Source organism: Pelodiscus sinensis, chromosome 2 (genome assembly GCF_052426305.1).
Source record: "Pelodiscus sinensis isolate ZL-2025 chromosome 2, ASM5242630v1, whole genome shotgun sequence".
In the NCBI taxonomy this organism is placed as follows: Eukaryota; Metazoa; Chordata; order Testudines; family Trionychidae; genus Pelodiscus; species Pelodiscus sinensis.
Genome location: NC_143053.1, coordinates 255880019 through 255894795, shown reverse-complemented (window position 1 = coordinate 255894795; position 14777 = coordinate 255880019). Strand labels below are relative to the sequence as shown.

Below are 14777 nucleotides of genomic sequence, written 5' to 3'. Positions count from 1 at the left end.
CAAGTGGAAAGCTGTCCCGTGCGAACATTTATGTCTGAGAGGCATGTGAAAGCAGCAGTTTGTTTCAGCTCTACAACCCCAATTCCCGTGTCTGTCTCTGTTCAGAAAAGGCATTTACACTTATGCTTAAAAGTTAATCGTGGTCTTAAATACCCTCCTGATTTGCACCCAGTTGTCTTTGTAAAGTTAGGCAGGCTATCAATACGTGAGATATAGGGTGAATCCTGCATACCTCAGGCTGAGTAGTTTTATTCCTGTGAGTAAGTTTACTCACACATGTGAGCCTGGGTCTACACTACAGGAGAAGGTCAAATTGAGATACATTAATTACATAGCTGGCGTCAAGGTAACTGGAGTCCCAGCTATGTAATTAATGTAGCTGAAGTTGTGTATCTCACATTGCGTTTCTATGCCATCCACACAGTGGGAGGTTGACAGAAGCATTTACTTCCCTTACACCTTGCAAGAGCAGCAGTACCGGCACTGCCGGGGGTGCCCTCTGAGTTCGATTTAGTGGGTCTTTACTAGACCTGCTGAATTGAACTCCAGAAGATCGATTGTGGCAGCATTGATTGTCTGCGTAGTGAAGACAAACCTTAAGTGGTTGCAGAATTGGGTCCTGTAATGGATGAGAGAATAGCCTTGCTTGTGTATTGTTTCTTTCCAAAATGAGCATCCACACAACTGGATCCCCCTTTCAGATCTTTTTTTCAGCTCAGCAGAAAAAAAGAAAGAGAAGTCATTGCAACTCATATGGAAGAAAATACAATCTAAACATCTGCAGATGGCCATGCAGATTCAATTCTTGTAATCCCTTCTTGCCATGGTGGATGGCACAGTGTCTATAAGGCCCACATTAGATCTAGGCAGTAAACGGCTAGTCCTCTTCTAGTGAGATCCATGCATTCAAGGCATGCTGATGATCTGCAGTTGGCTGACACTTTTTCTACACTGCCCAGTGACCTGAGGTGCGTGCTGCTCTATTGATGGCACTGTCACTTTCTCTGCTCTTAACATCAGTCCTGGATGGCTACTATTGTGGCTTCCATGGCCAAAGAATTTGCCAGAAATCCCACCCCTTGTTGCAGAATTATCTTCTACTTGCAAGTCTTTATTAAAAAAAAATGTTTCTAGCTCTCATGGTTGCAAAGACACTGTGAATATGTGAATTGTGCATCCATGGAAAAGGGGGAATGTCACGACAGACCAGAGCTGTGAGGGGACAGGAGTTTAGAAGTCTGACTACACAGGGACACTCAGGAAAGTGGATCTGAATTAACAAAGTGTGGCTGCAAAGTGGATACATGAAACTGCACTAAAACCCGGAGTGAACAGTGTCATTCAAAGTGAAAGCAGTCTTCATGCAGTTTAGTTTAAAATTCAGGGGCGGCCCGTGAGCATAGGCAGACCGGGCGCCTGATGATTACATCACGGCCATTGACGGCCGTGCAGGTAGGGGCATCGATCGCACTTTCCGCCTGGGGCGCCAGCTGCCGCAGCCGGCCTCAGGCTGCTCCTGAGTTTAATGTAAGCTAAATGTAAGGCTTGTGTACACATAAAATACTACAAGGGCCGAGCGAGGCCATTGCAGCTGTGAGCACATCTGTGTAGACATGAGTTACATTGACAGGAGGGATTCTCCCATTGGCATAGGTCATCCACCTCCTTGACAGAGGGTAGCTAGGTCAACAGAATTCTTCTGTCAACCTAAATTTGTCTCCACCCGGACTTCCGTTGGCTTTACAATGCTGCTCAGGGGAGTGGAATTTTCACATCCCTGACCAACACAGTTAAACCCACCTTACTTCCAAATGCAGACCAGATCTTAATATAGGTCACTTTAATTCTGAATAAGCGTGTCCACACAGGATTTGAATACAGTTTAACTAATCCACTTGAAAAGTTAATTCGGATTAGCTCTCCTGAGTTTCCCCATGTAAACAAAACCTATCTCAGGGAAGAAGCTAGAATGGGGCTCTTTGTCAGTGATTGTGGTAAGCTTAAATAGGAGCAAAACGAACCAGAAAACAACTATGCTACTGTTTTTCTCTTCTAGGTCCTTGGCCATTGGTCACCAGTATTCTTCCCTGGGGACTCAACCCATCCTCTGTGGCAGCATCCCAGGGCTGGTCCCTAAGCAGCTGCGCTTCTGTCGGAACTATGTGGAGATCATGCCCAGCGTGGCGGAAGGGGTCAAGATCGGGATCCAGGAATGCCAGCACCAGTTCCGCGGGAGGAGGTGGAATTGCACTACGGTCAACGACAGCCTGGCCATATTTGGGCCCGTGCTAGATAAAGGTGAGTGCTGAGCTGTAAGGCAAGACCTGGTGATTGGGCACATGGACTATAAGCAGCAAATATTCATGGAAACCCGTCTTGTAGTTGGTATAATTTATCACAGCCTTTTCTTCTGGGCTGGTATCAATGGCCCTGCAGAAAGCCCTGGAGAACGAGAGCCTTTGATTTGCCGGAGGACAAATACGGCACAGAGCATGAAGGCTTTCTTCACCTACATCCCACCTGTGCACTTCTGCCCTGACCCAGGGAGGTCCCTGTTAGAGCAGAGGAGGAATTTCACTCTCTGCACTCGCTCAGCCCAGGACCTTTCCAATGAGTTGGCCTACAGCAGTGGCCCATTGAGTAGAACACTGGGTCCCACCCTTCCTTCTCACGGGCTACCAAAGACTCCTCAAATAGTGACAACTTTCACTTCCCGCCAAGCCAGGGCTGGACATGAACAGGAGACCCAGAGAGCTGGCATTGCCAGGACCCTGGATCATGTGGTCTCCACCTGGGGGTTTGGGCCGTTTTGCAGAAGCTGTTTCTAACGCTAACACTGGATCTCTGGCTTCCATTCCAACCATAGATAGATAGACATGGTATAAGGGGATGGATGGATGGATGGATGGATGGATGGATAGATAGATGGGATGTATGGGGATAGAGAGAGAGAGAGAGAGACAGAGAGAGAGAGAGAGAGAGAGGGCGTTTATGGGGATAGATAGATAGATGGGGTGTATAGGGATGGATAGATAGATAGATAGATAGATAGATAGATAGATAGATAGATAGATAGATAGATAGATAGATAGATAGATAGATAGATAGATAGATAGATAGATGGGGTGTATAGGGATAGATAGATAGATAGATGGGGTGTATAGGGATAGATAGATAGATAGATAGATAGATAGATAGATAGATAGATAGATAGATAGATAGATAGATAGATAGATAGATAGATAGATGGGATGTATGGGGATAGAGAGAGAGAGAGAGAGAGAGGGCGTTTATGGGGATAGATAGATAGATGGGGTGTATAGGGATGGATAGATAGATAGATGTGGTGTATTGAGATGGATGGATGGATGAGGTGTATGGGGATAGATAGATTGATTTGGTGTATAGGCATAGATAAATAGATTTGGTGTAGATAGATAGATACACACACATGCATGCATGGATGGATAGATAGGTAGATAGATAGATACCCACACACACATATACATACATACATAAATACATACACACATACATACGTGGGGGCTACCTGGTTAAATAAATTCTGACTGAACTCCCATTGGAAGTCTTTCCATTGATGTGAATTGGACCTGGATAGGGCTTTGTCCCACATGGCAGAAGCCTCTTTTGTTTTCTCCTGACTTACCTTGGTGTCCTGGCTTTCAGGGCCCAGTCCTGTGCCCTGCGATTTCAGCAGGAACGGGGCCAGGCCCCTCGTTTGACATGAGCACAACGCGGTCGCAAGGCAAACTGAGAGGCAAGCCTGCTTTGCATGTGACCTCCCCGGAGATAGTGCCCCGGAGTCCCTGCACAACGCGGTTTGGGAGTGTCCGACAAAGCCTCCGGGATAGCAGCAGCACAGACCTCGCTGTAATCCCTTCCGTGTGCAATTAGAGACACTGCTACAGGCTCCCCAAAGGACCGGCACTCCTCCCAGGGAAATTAGCTTGTCTGAACGCCAGGGCAACACCAGTTGACCTCATGTCAGCAGAGCAAGGCAGCCGGTAGGATACATTTCAGGGAGCCCATTCGAAAGTCTGTCTAGATGGTTGAGCTCATGAGTTCACCTCAGGCCAAGCTCGACTGTCACTTGCGATCAGAAGGTGTCAGGGGTTACCGCTTTTACCCTGCTGTGGAATTTAGGAAGGCTTTGGATCCTGCTGCGGTGAATTGTGTAAAATTCCCAGAGTGCATCACAGCAGTTTACGGAAAGTAACGACTGTAAGCATTATTGATTGGAGGAGACCAGGCGGGTTTCTCCGCTCAAGCTTTTCTGAAGAAGCGGGTTGTGCCCACGAAAGCTCACCATCTAGATATTTTGGTTAATCTGGAAGGTGCCACAGGACCACCCATTGTTTTTCAAGTGACAGGCTAACATGGCCACCCTCGGAAACTTTTTGAACCAGCTTCTGCGGGCAACAGAGCTTCCGTGCTTACCCAGAGCTCTTTTCTCAATATGTTAGGAGCCAGAAACGCCAAACCAAAATCAGGGTTTGTAGGCACGCGTTGTAAGAATGCTCATTCTGTGCAGGGAAAGGAAATCCCAAGGAAGTGCCATTGTCCACAGGTTACAGATGGAGAACTGAGGAATGAAGGTCTAATCTGTATGTATTTACCAGTAAAGCTAGGTTGATTGGCGGCCTGATTTGTATCAAATTCATTATACTGGCAAAATTCCTCAGGTGGATGAACTTGTTAAGGTGACTTATAGCAAAATAGCAGTGTCCCTTTCCCGATGGGAATAGCGATGCTGGTAGTCCCTTTATCCTGATCCAATTTCAGCCACGCTAGGGAGGGTTAAACTTTCTAGTGTGGACAAAGCCTGGGGAGGAATCTGGGTACTAAAGTCAGTTTTGCTGAATCCTAATCTAGTGCCTTCATCACGCCAGACTTCCCTAATTCCTGATACCTTTGTAAATGGCCTCCCACGCTCGGCGTGTGTCTACGCGGCCGTCAGAGATATGTCTGCAGCCTGTGTAGACATACTCCATCCTGCTTTGCTCTAGCTAGCGCCAATAATAATACCAGTGGCAGCAGGACAGATGAGAAGGGTGAAAGGGGGGCCCAATCTTAGGGGAGCCCTCAAAACATCAACACTAAGGGGTGAAATGAGGCTGAAATTGGAGCGGCCCCAGGAAACATGAGATACCAGGCCCAAACGTCTTCTCCACACACCTGAGCGTCGGTGAGCCGCTTGAGTACACACCCAGGGTCCCAGGCGGGCACAGGTTGCTGGCCATGCTGCTGTTGTTACCGGCGCTAGCGCCGCGCTTGCTCGGGGACGTCTGCACCTGCTGCAGCCCTGTCTCCTGTGGGCCTAACACAGACACAGTGCAGAATAGCCGCCCCACCACCCCGCGCCTCCTTCCGATGAACCTTTGGCTGCATGTGGTCATGGAGAAAGCCTGCGCCTGCCACTCCCCCGGCTGTCATCAGGAGTGTCCGTACCAGGATGGGGCCCGGACCCTGCAGCCGTGCGGCTGGGCTCAGAAAAGGAGGGTGGGAGGATTTCATCACTGAGGAATGTTGTTCCTGTGTTGTTCCTCAGGGGAAAATCGAACTATCCTTCAGGTTGGCTTCACCTCTTGCAGAAGGCGGGCGGGGGGGGGGGGGGGGGGGGCGAGGGAACAGCTCAGTCACATTCCTGTGCAGATCCCCCAGGGGAGGAACATACTTGAGCTACACCAAAAAAAAAGGGGGGGGGGGGAGGCTGGATTTCACAGTGTAAACGCCAAGCTATTTAGGAATCAGCTTCCGATCCCATGGCAGGCCCTCGGCGGGTGTAAATCAGCGCTGCCCCATTGCAGGGTCTCAGTCTGTCTCGCGAAGGCCTGTTGGAGTGGGGTTCGTTGTTATTTCGGGGGGGGGGTCATGTTTCCCCCACAGAAACACTCTGCAGGCCTGACTCTCACTGACACTAGCCCCGTATTTGCGCCGCACTCACCCCATTAGCGCTTCAGCCCCAGGGAGCCCGCAATCTTCCCAGATGGAGGCGTTGTGAGGCGGCCATGTTTTCACGGGGCGAGAGGCAGGGTCCGAATGAGAGCCCCTCGCGTGGTGCAGGAGAGTCTCAGGTGAGCAATGGGGCGCGAATGGAGCGCACAGGTCATCCCGCCTAGCCCCCTTGCGAACACACGGGCTTGGCTGGGCTAGTCTCCACACCCTCCCTCAGCAACTGTGCCACTGCCCTGTTGTTCTTACGGTTACGACATTTTCCCTGAGATCGGACGCAAAGCTCTTATGCAGTAGTTTGAACCCCTGGCTTCTTGCCCTGACGTCTGCGGCAAACGAGAACAACTTTTCTCCAACAATCTTTTTTTTATGGCAGCCGTCCCAGTATCTGAAGGCCAGCATCATAACCCCCCCCTCCCCTCCCCCCCCACACTCACCTCAATCTCCTCTTTTCCAAATTAAACATCCCCAGTTCCTTCGGCCTTTGCTCATCTGACTTGCCTTCCATCCCTTGGACCGTGCTTGTCACTCATCTCTGGCTCCTTGCTAGTTTCTCTAAGTCCCTTCTCTATATTGGCGACCAAAATTGGAGGCAATACCACAACTGAGGCCTAGCCAGCATGGAGTAAAACAAGGCCATCGCTTCCCTTGACTGGCATGCTGTACCTGAGTGACTGCAAGCTAAAATTGCATTGCCCCTCTGAATCTCAGCTCTTTCCTCCCAAGTATTAAGAGTCCCCCACCCCCCTTTCTTCTTTGTGTCATCTGAAAACTTGATCGATGTGTTCTCTTCACCCACATCCAGGTCATGAATAAAGCAGTTAAATAACACTGGTCCCAGAACAGATCCCTGTGGAAGGTCACCTGAGACCTCCCCCTAATCCAACAGCATTCCTTTGACAATTGCTCTTGTTGGCAGGTGCTTAGCCAATTACCTATCCACTTAGTTGTAGCTCTGCTGAACCCATGTAACTGCCCACAGGTGGAACCGAACTTGGGACCTCTGGAGCTTAGTGCATGAGCCTCTGCAGAGCCTTGGACAGGAGCAAACCTGGCTCTATCTTCCCATAAAGAGGCCAGCCACTCTGTGACACCCCTATGGGATGTCTGCAATCATAATTTAAGCAGGGTTGGGTCTATAGCAGAGACAGGCTCTTAGGAAGAGCACCTACATCAGCAGTAATATTCAGGCTTGATGTTCCTAGGTGTGTAGATAATGTCAGATGTGGGTTGCGATATCCGAGTCTCATCTACTGGCAAGAAGCCTCTAGTTCTGCTCCACTTCACCAGGTGACAGTTTCAAGAGCCGAAGACCACCCGTACTCACGCCATCAGGCAAATGAATGATTCTGTTTTCCCATTCCTGGCATCGGAGAATGATGCACCTATTCATGCTGAAACTGTTGGTGTCCCCCTGGCTCCGGCAGTTGTAATTTCCTAGTCGGACCACGCTGCAAAGCAGGAGAAAGTGGCTGAAGGACAGGGAGATTGGGTGTTACTAAGAAGTTGGTTACGCTAGGTTTTCCCTTCCACGTTTTTTAGTGTCGCTTGAGCGTTCTTTGTTAACGGGCAGGTCTGGGGAAAGAATCTCAGCATGGGTGGAATGCCTGGTTCTTTCTCTGCAAACCACTGGGAACTCTCAAACTCTTTGGCATGCAGAACAAAGCATGTTGCTTGGGAGGGGGGGAAAAATGGATCTGGTCCCCATTAGTTATCCGTCCTTTCCTATCTATCGATCGATCAATTTCATGGAATGCCAGTCACTGTAACATCTATGCCCTTTTAATCTATCTTTTGTGTTTTATTCAAGTGTTTGTTGCGTAAAACCATCCTTAGTATCCAAATCTCTCTCCCGATGCTAGTGGAAATCTCTTTGTTTCTCGGGCATTGCTCCAGATGTTACAGGCTCATCGCTTAACTGAAAGTTGAATTTGGCCCTGTAGATGCGCTTTAAAGTTATCAAAATAACTTTATTCTTCCAGGTGACACCCAGTGGTTTAGCTAAGTGGCTTGACTCATCCACCAGATATCTGTTGTATTTTATGATTTTCCAAGGAGCAAAAACTGGACTGAGTATAGTCTGGAAAATATACGGTAAAGAACAATCCAGTCTATTAGGTCTTTCCCATCTCTAACGCCTCTGATTCTAGGAAGGATTGTTTCTGTCTCTCTATGCCTTTATAAGCAATCTAGCCCTGAATCGTGTTAGTTGATGTTGTTTGTTTAAATCTCCCCACGCAATGTGAAACTGAATTCAGTTTAGTGATAGAAATGTAGCCGTGTTAGTCTGGGGTAGCTGAAGCAAAATGCAGGACAATGTAGCACTTTAAAGACTAACAAGATGGTTTATTAGATGATGAGCTTTCGTGGGCCAGACCCACTTCCTCAGATGGGTCTGGCCCACGAAAGCTCATCATCTAATAAACCATCTTGTTAGTCTTTAAAGTGCTACATTGTCCTGCATTTTGAATTCAGTTTGAAATGGGCAAAAACCAGGACTCAACATGACAAAACAACAAAAGACCAAAAAGAAGAAGAAAAAAAGCTACCCCTGAAATCTTATTAGGTTTCTCGCTCTTTAAGAGACCTCAGCACATAATTAAGTCAGAATAAAAGTTTCCTCCCCCCCTCCCTTTCAATAAAAGTAAATTACCTCCACCTATTTAAGTCCCCGGTTCGTTTAAATTTTAAAAGGGAGTCCTTGTCCACCCACTTCTTTCGCTCCCTCCTCCCCCTCCTTCAGAAAGACTGGTTGAGGCTCTAAACCTGCCAGCTGGACTGAGAAATGGCTAATAGTTATTGTGTGGGAATAGCTTTTAATGAACTTTTGAAGAATGATACATTGATGGAGTAATGGGAGTTTAAGTCGCCCTGTAATGAAACAGGTTCTCAATGCGGGCCCATTGTGGTGTAAATACGGCACGTCTCTCCCACTGTTTGGTCAGGGCTAAATAGGAGAGGACAGAGGGGGGTCGGCTTCTGGGGGTCTCTGCTTTAGTTAATCAATCTGATTGGATTAGGGTCACTGCGACCCCTAGTCATGTCAAAGGTCGTGGCAAACGGGATTAAAGGCTTTGTTGAGGAGGCCTTGGCTGCTTTCAGCCTTCCTGAACGGAGCTTGTTGATTAGCGTTTAACACTTGTGCACCCTTTGAAAGTCACTGTGTTCCCCTTTTTTTGTGCATCTCTTGTGCTGGCCTGGGTGCGGGCGTGTTGGCGCGGGCGTGTGGGCGCGGGTGTTGTCACGGCAAGCGTCGGCCCCAGCCAGTTGTGCCCTCTTGGTATTTGTCTCACCACCGAAAAATGGGAACCTAACGGGAGGCTTAGAAGTCTGGAGACATAAATTCATGGACCATCACGTGCCGCATCTTCCCCATCACGTCTGCCATGGTGCAAATGACAGAAGATCAGCCCCAAAACCAAGGACATAACTCGCTGATTATTTTCCTCTGGTTTTAACCCCAGGAAACATTACCCATACTCAGCAAAGAGATTAATATTGCCTGTGGCTTGCCTTTTTATGGCCTCCTTATTAGCACGGAAAGAACCTTCACTTCTAAAGATTGCAAAAACCATCTTTGGGTAGCCAAGGCCAGGGGAAGGAACGAACTTGATGAGTTAATGTGATCTGCCCTGGGATTCCCGACCTGTCATGGAAGTGCAAGGATGAAAAGATGATTCTGGCCTGACCTCGATGTCACAGCCAAGACCACTGGACAGATAGAGTAGACTTCTTAACAGGCAGAGAAATCATGTAAGCCCATCTTTTGGAGGATTCGTCCGATAATGTGATGTCATTTAGGCTGATGTCACAATGCTGAATGCCAAACCATAGAGCTCAATAATCAGTTCATAGGTACATCGATTTTATGGCCAGAAGGAACTATTCAAACCTCTAGTCTGGCCTCCTGGATAACCCAGGCCATAGACTGTCATCCAATGTCTCCTGTATTGATTCCACTAAAGCCTGGCTTCCCAAACGGCTTCCAGTCTTGAAAGGAAGACTTCAAGAGAGGGAGAATCCACCAACCCCTTGACCATTTGTTCCAATAGTTAATCACAACAAAAACAGTTAAAGGTCTAGAAAATATGACCGATGAGGGAAGACTGAAAGAACTGGATTTGTTTAGTATAGAAAAGAGAAGATGGAAAGGGGACATGATTGCAATTTTCAAGTATCTAAAAGAGTGTTGCAAGAAGGAGGGAGAAAAATTGTTCTCGTTGGCCTCTGATGATAGGATAAGAAGCAAAAGCATCCTAACTGTCAGGGTGATTAAACACTGGAATAAGTTGCCCAGGGAGGTTGTGGAATCTCCATCCCTGGAGATATTTAAGAGAAGGTTGGACAGACAGATGTCAGGGATGGTCTAGATGGTCCTCGGTCCTGGAAGGAGAGCAGGGGACTGGACTTGATGATCTCTTGATATCTGTTCCAGTTCTAGTGTTCTATGTTTCTATGATTCTACGATCACCCTCATGGTTTAAAAAAATGGTGCTTTATTTTTAACTTGAATTTGTCTGACTTTAACTTCCAGTCATTGGAATGGATCTCAAGAGGTCACCAAGTACAGTCCCCTGCCCTCACAGCAGGACCACGCGCAATCCAGATGGCTGTCTAACCTTCTCTTAAAAATCTCTAATGATGGAAATTCCACAACCTCCCTAGGCTATTTATTCCACCCTGACAGTTAGGAAGTTTTTCCTAATGTCCCGTGTAAGCCTCCCTTGCTACAATCCCATTGCTTTTTGTCCTATCCTCAGAAGCCAAGGAGAACAATTGTTCTCCCTCCTCCTTGTAGCAACCTTTTACCATTTTACAATTCACATGGCTTTCAAGTACACCCCACGAGACGTTTAGCCATGTTTGGATGCTTCCCCCTCCCCGCCAAGTTCTGTAAACCCTGGATCTCCTGTCCTATGTAACACAGAAGTACTGTTAATGCCACAAATGAGATCATGGTCCCATTGTGCTCGGTGCTGTACACGTTCAGAGTGAGGCTACATCTAGACTGCAGTCTTCTTTTGGAAGAAGCTTTTTTCGGAAGAGATCTTCTGGAAAAACTTCTTCCGAAAGAGAGCGTCCACACTGTGAAAGTGCATTGAAAAAGCAATCTGCTTTTTCAAAAGAGAGCATCCAAACTGAATGGACGCTCTCTCACATTTAAGCCATGACTGCTATAAACCAGGGCACCTTTGCTTTTTCCTCTTTCCTCTTCTTCCGAAAGAACTCCCTTTTCCCCGCCCACACATACCTTTTTGCAAAAAAGCTCTTTCGCAAAAAGGCTTCTTCCTTGTAAAAAGAGGATTACCAATGCCGGTAAAACCCCCTCTGTTCTTTCGATTTACTTTTGAAACAACTCAATTGAAGTATGGATGTTCCTCGAGTTTTGTCGGAAAAACGGACGCATCGACATACCCTGAAAGACAGTCTCTGTTTTAAAGAGCTACATGCGAGACCGAGTGGGAGAAAAGAAGTACCATTACTCCCGTGAGTCAGGGGAACTGAGATGATTTGGCCCAAGATTACACAGGACACCACCGAGATCTCTTGTAGTCTAGTCTAGAGTCTAAACAGCAGGACTATCCTTCCTCTTACAAGAGGAACTGCTGGACTTTGACAAAAGAGATGGCCCGTTTCGGCTGGCTGAAGATCTACTTTAGGATTTAGACAAACTCAGTACTATGTTCTTAATGGCAGGCCAACATCTTCCTCATCTCCGTGCCAAATGCCTTCCCTTCTGCTCCTCACCCTCTCCTGCTGCCTCCTGGAACCGACTTTTCCACGTCTGCAAGAATGACTGGCATCAGCAGAGAGCCGCGAGACATTGATTTTCCCCGGAGGTTAGTGCTTCATGTAGGATGAAAATCTCTCTCTCTCTCTCATGCAAATTTTCCCAGGAGGACCTAATTTCCCACCACACCCCTTTCCACCGTGGTGCTCATAGCAATTTGGGCCGCTGCCCAGGTATCAACAGCAAAGCTCTACAAACTGTACCCTGTAACTATGGGGAAAGGCGCTAGAAGGAAGAGGAGTCAAAATCTTATCTGGACAAGTTGCACTTGGCCATACCATGAATAAATGCTGATCCCTGGACACTTGCCCCTCATCAGTCTGTCTGATCTCCATTCTGGATGCTAGACAACACAGAGAGTAGCAAATCAGCATCGTATGTTGAGGTAGGAGCAGTTTCCTTCATGAGGATGGCAGGAAGGAAGGTGGGAGGGAGGGAAGGAAGGAGGGTGAGAGGGAAGGAATGAAGGAAGAAAGGAGGGAGGGAGAGAGGGAGGGAGGAAGAAAAGGAAGGAAGGAGGGTGGGAAGGAAGGAAGGTAGGCAAGAAGGAAGGAGGGTGGGAGGGAAGGAAGGAGGGAGGGAAGGAAGGTGGGAGGCAGGGAGGGAGGAAAAGAAGGTGGGAGGAAGGGAGGAAAGGAAGGCAGGAAGGAAGGAAGGAGGGTGGGAAGGAAGGAAGGCAGACAGGCAAGAAGGAAGGAGGGTGGGATGGAAGGAAGGAGGGAGGGAAGGAAGGTGGGAGGCAGGGAGGGAGGAAGGAGGGTGGGATGGAAGGAAAGAGGGAAGGCAGGAAGGAAGGAGGATGGGAGGGAAGGAAGGAGGGAAGGCAGGAAGGAAGGAGGATGGGAGGGAAGGAAGGAGGGAAGGCAGGAAGGAAGGAGGATGGGAGGGCAGGAAGGAAGGAAGGTGGGAGGTAATGAAAGAAGGCAGGAAGGAAGGAGGGTGGGAGGGAAGGCAGGAAGGAAGGAAGGAGGGTGGGAGGGAAGGAGGGAAGGCAGGAAGGAAGGAGGGTGGGAGGGAAGGAGGGAAGGCAGGAAGGAAGGAGGGTGGGAGGGAAGGCAGGAAGGAAGGAGGGTGGGAGGGAAGGAAGGAGGGAAGGCAGGAAGGAAGGAGGGTGGGAGGGAAGGCAGGAAGGAAGGAGGGTGGGAGGGAAGGAGGGAAGGCAGGAAGGAAGGAGGGTGGAAGGGAAGGAGGGAAGGCAGGAAGGAAGGAAGGAGGGTGGGAGGGAAGGCAGGAAGGAGGGAAGGCAGGAAGGAAGGAGGGTGGGAGGGAAGGCAGGAAGGAAGGAGGGTGGGAGGGAAGGAGGGAAGGCAGGAAGGAAGGAGGGTGGAAGGGAAGGAGGGAAGGCAGGAAGGAAGGAAGGAAGGAAGGAGGGTGGGAGGGAAGGCAGGAAGGAAGGAAGGAAGGAGGGTGGGAGGGAAGGAGGGAAGGCAGGAAGGAAGGAGGGTGGGAGGGAAGGCAGGAAGGAAGGAGGGTGGGAGGGAAGGAAGGAGGGAAGGAGGGTGGGAGGGAAGGAAGGAGGGAAGGCAGGAAGGAAGGAGGGTGGGAGGGAAGGAAGGAAGGCCGCAGGGAAGGATAGCGCGGCAGAATCCATGTTATCCCCATGGCTTGGTTCCTCCCCGTTCCTGGTTTCCCGTGCTGGCGTTTCTGACAGCCGCATTTTTCAGTGAGCAAGGAGGGTGGGGGTGGGAGTGGGAAGGAGGTGGGGAGAAAGCCAGTGGTGTCTCTCCTGGCTTCGGACACATCTGCTCGCCACGGTGCAGCAGGATCCGGGGGCTGGCAGAGATCAGGCCTTGCATGTTTTTCTCCCTTGGGTACATTCCCCCACTGGGCTACGGTGTGCTGTAACACGGCGCTCCCTCGGTGGCAAACAGGCCTGCCAGGAGCCGGTGTGGGAGCTAGTCCTCAACAAAAGGGAACAGTAGCCGGAGCTAATTAGCATCCCTTTGTCCAGTGGAACTCGCAGCTCGAAAGGGGCTTGCTAAACACAAGAGCCACGCACAAACACACCCCCACACCTGAGAGACAAGGGGATGCAAGAATCCTAGAGCCCGGTGCTCTCTGGTTGTGTGAATCTGTAGCTATGTTAACAGCAACAGGATCGACGGGGTTCTGGGAGGTTGTGCTCCTACTCAACCACGCAGGGCTGGATCGTCAGCTGGTGGCAACTGGCCGAGCATCTGTGATGGCTGATTTGCAGCAGCTAAGGAGCCGTCCTTGTGTCTGGCGGGGGGAAAAATGAACAAAAAACTAGTGACAGACCCCGTGATGAAGGTGCTTAAGGCACACACCTGCTGGCATGTGGCTTTTCTTCCCCTGCGAGATGCACTTCTCGCTGGCGGCTGGGAATCGGTTGCGAGCGTTTCTGTCCGGGAGGGACCATGGGATCCTCTGGCCTGACCTCCTGCACCTCACAGGCCAGGGAATTCCAGCCCGGGAGTTCTGTCGAGGGCAGAGTGAAGGCTGCACAAGCAAAATGGGAGGATCTAAAACTCCCCTCCCCATCCTCCCAGCTCTGGAGATTGGTGGCTCTTCCCACAGGAGCCACCTGGGGTGTTTTATTGTGCATGTCGGTCCCAGAAGCTCACAGCTGTACAGATAAGCAGGTGGAGAGAGGAAGGGCTATGACAAAAGGGTCTGTTGCTACGATTTATTTGTACTGTACCAGTGTCCAGGGATCTGAGCCTCGATGTGCTAAGTACTGTACAAACACACCCCTACCTGAAGGACTGAACTGTCTAAACCAGGGGCAGGCAATCATTTTCACAGGGAGGCGACTTAATGAATTTTATGTGGTCATGGGCCAGCTCCATCCGCAGAAGGGGCGGAGCCTGTGGCAGAAGGGGCGGGGCTGGGAAGGGGCGGGGCTGGAGGCTTTGACTTAAAAACACAGCAAAGGGCTCCCAGCCCTTCTCCTACCGCATTGCCTGGCAACCACCTGGGGTTGCTGTGGTGTTTTAAAAGGCTCATGGCTCCGGCCCCTGCCAGGGTAGCGCCGTGACCTGGAGCCAGGAGC

The 14777-nt window shown here is 49.6% G+C and overlaps 1 protein-coding gene across 1 annotated transcript in view; it reads left to right on the top strand.

The window, feature by feature from the left end:
* The window catches only part of WNT3A (Wnt family member 3A), a 132770-nt gene that overhangs the window by 70383 nt on the left and 47610 nt on the right, over positions 1-14777 (top strand). Inside the window, exon 2 of the mRNA XM_075922961.2 lies at positions 2057-2298. Within this exon, the coding sequence (XP_075779076.1) occupies positions 2057-2298 (242 nt within the window). The remainder of the gene's footprint in view (positions 1-2056; positions 2299-14777) is intronic.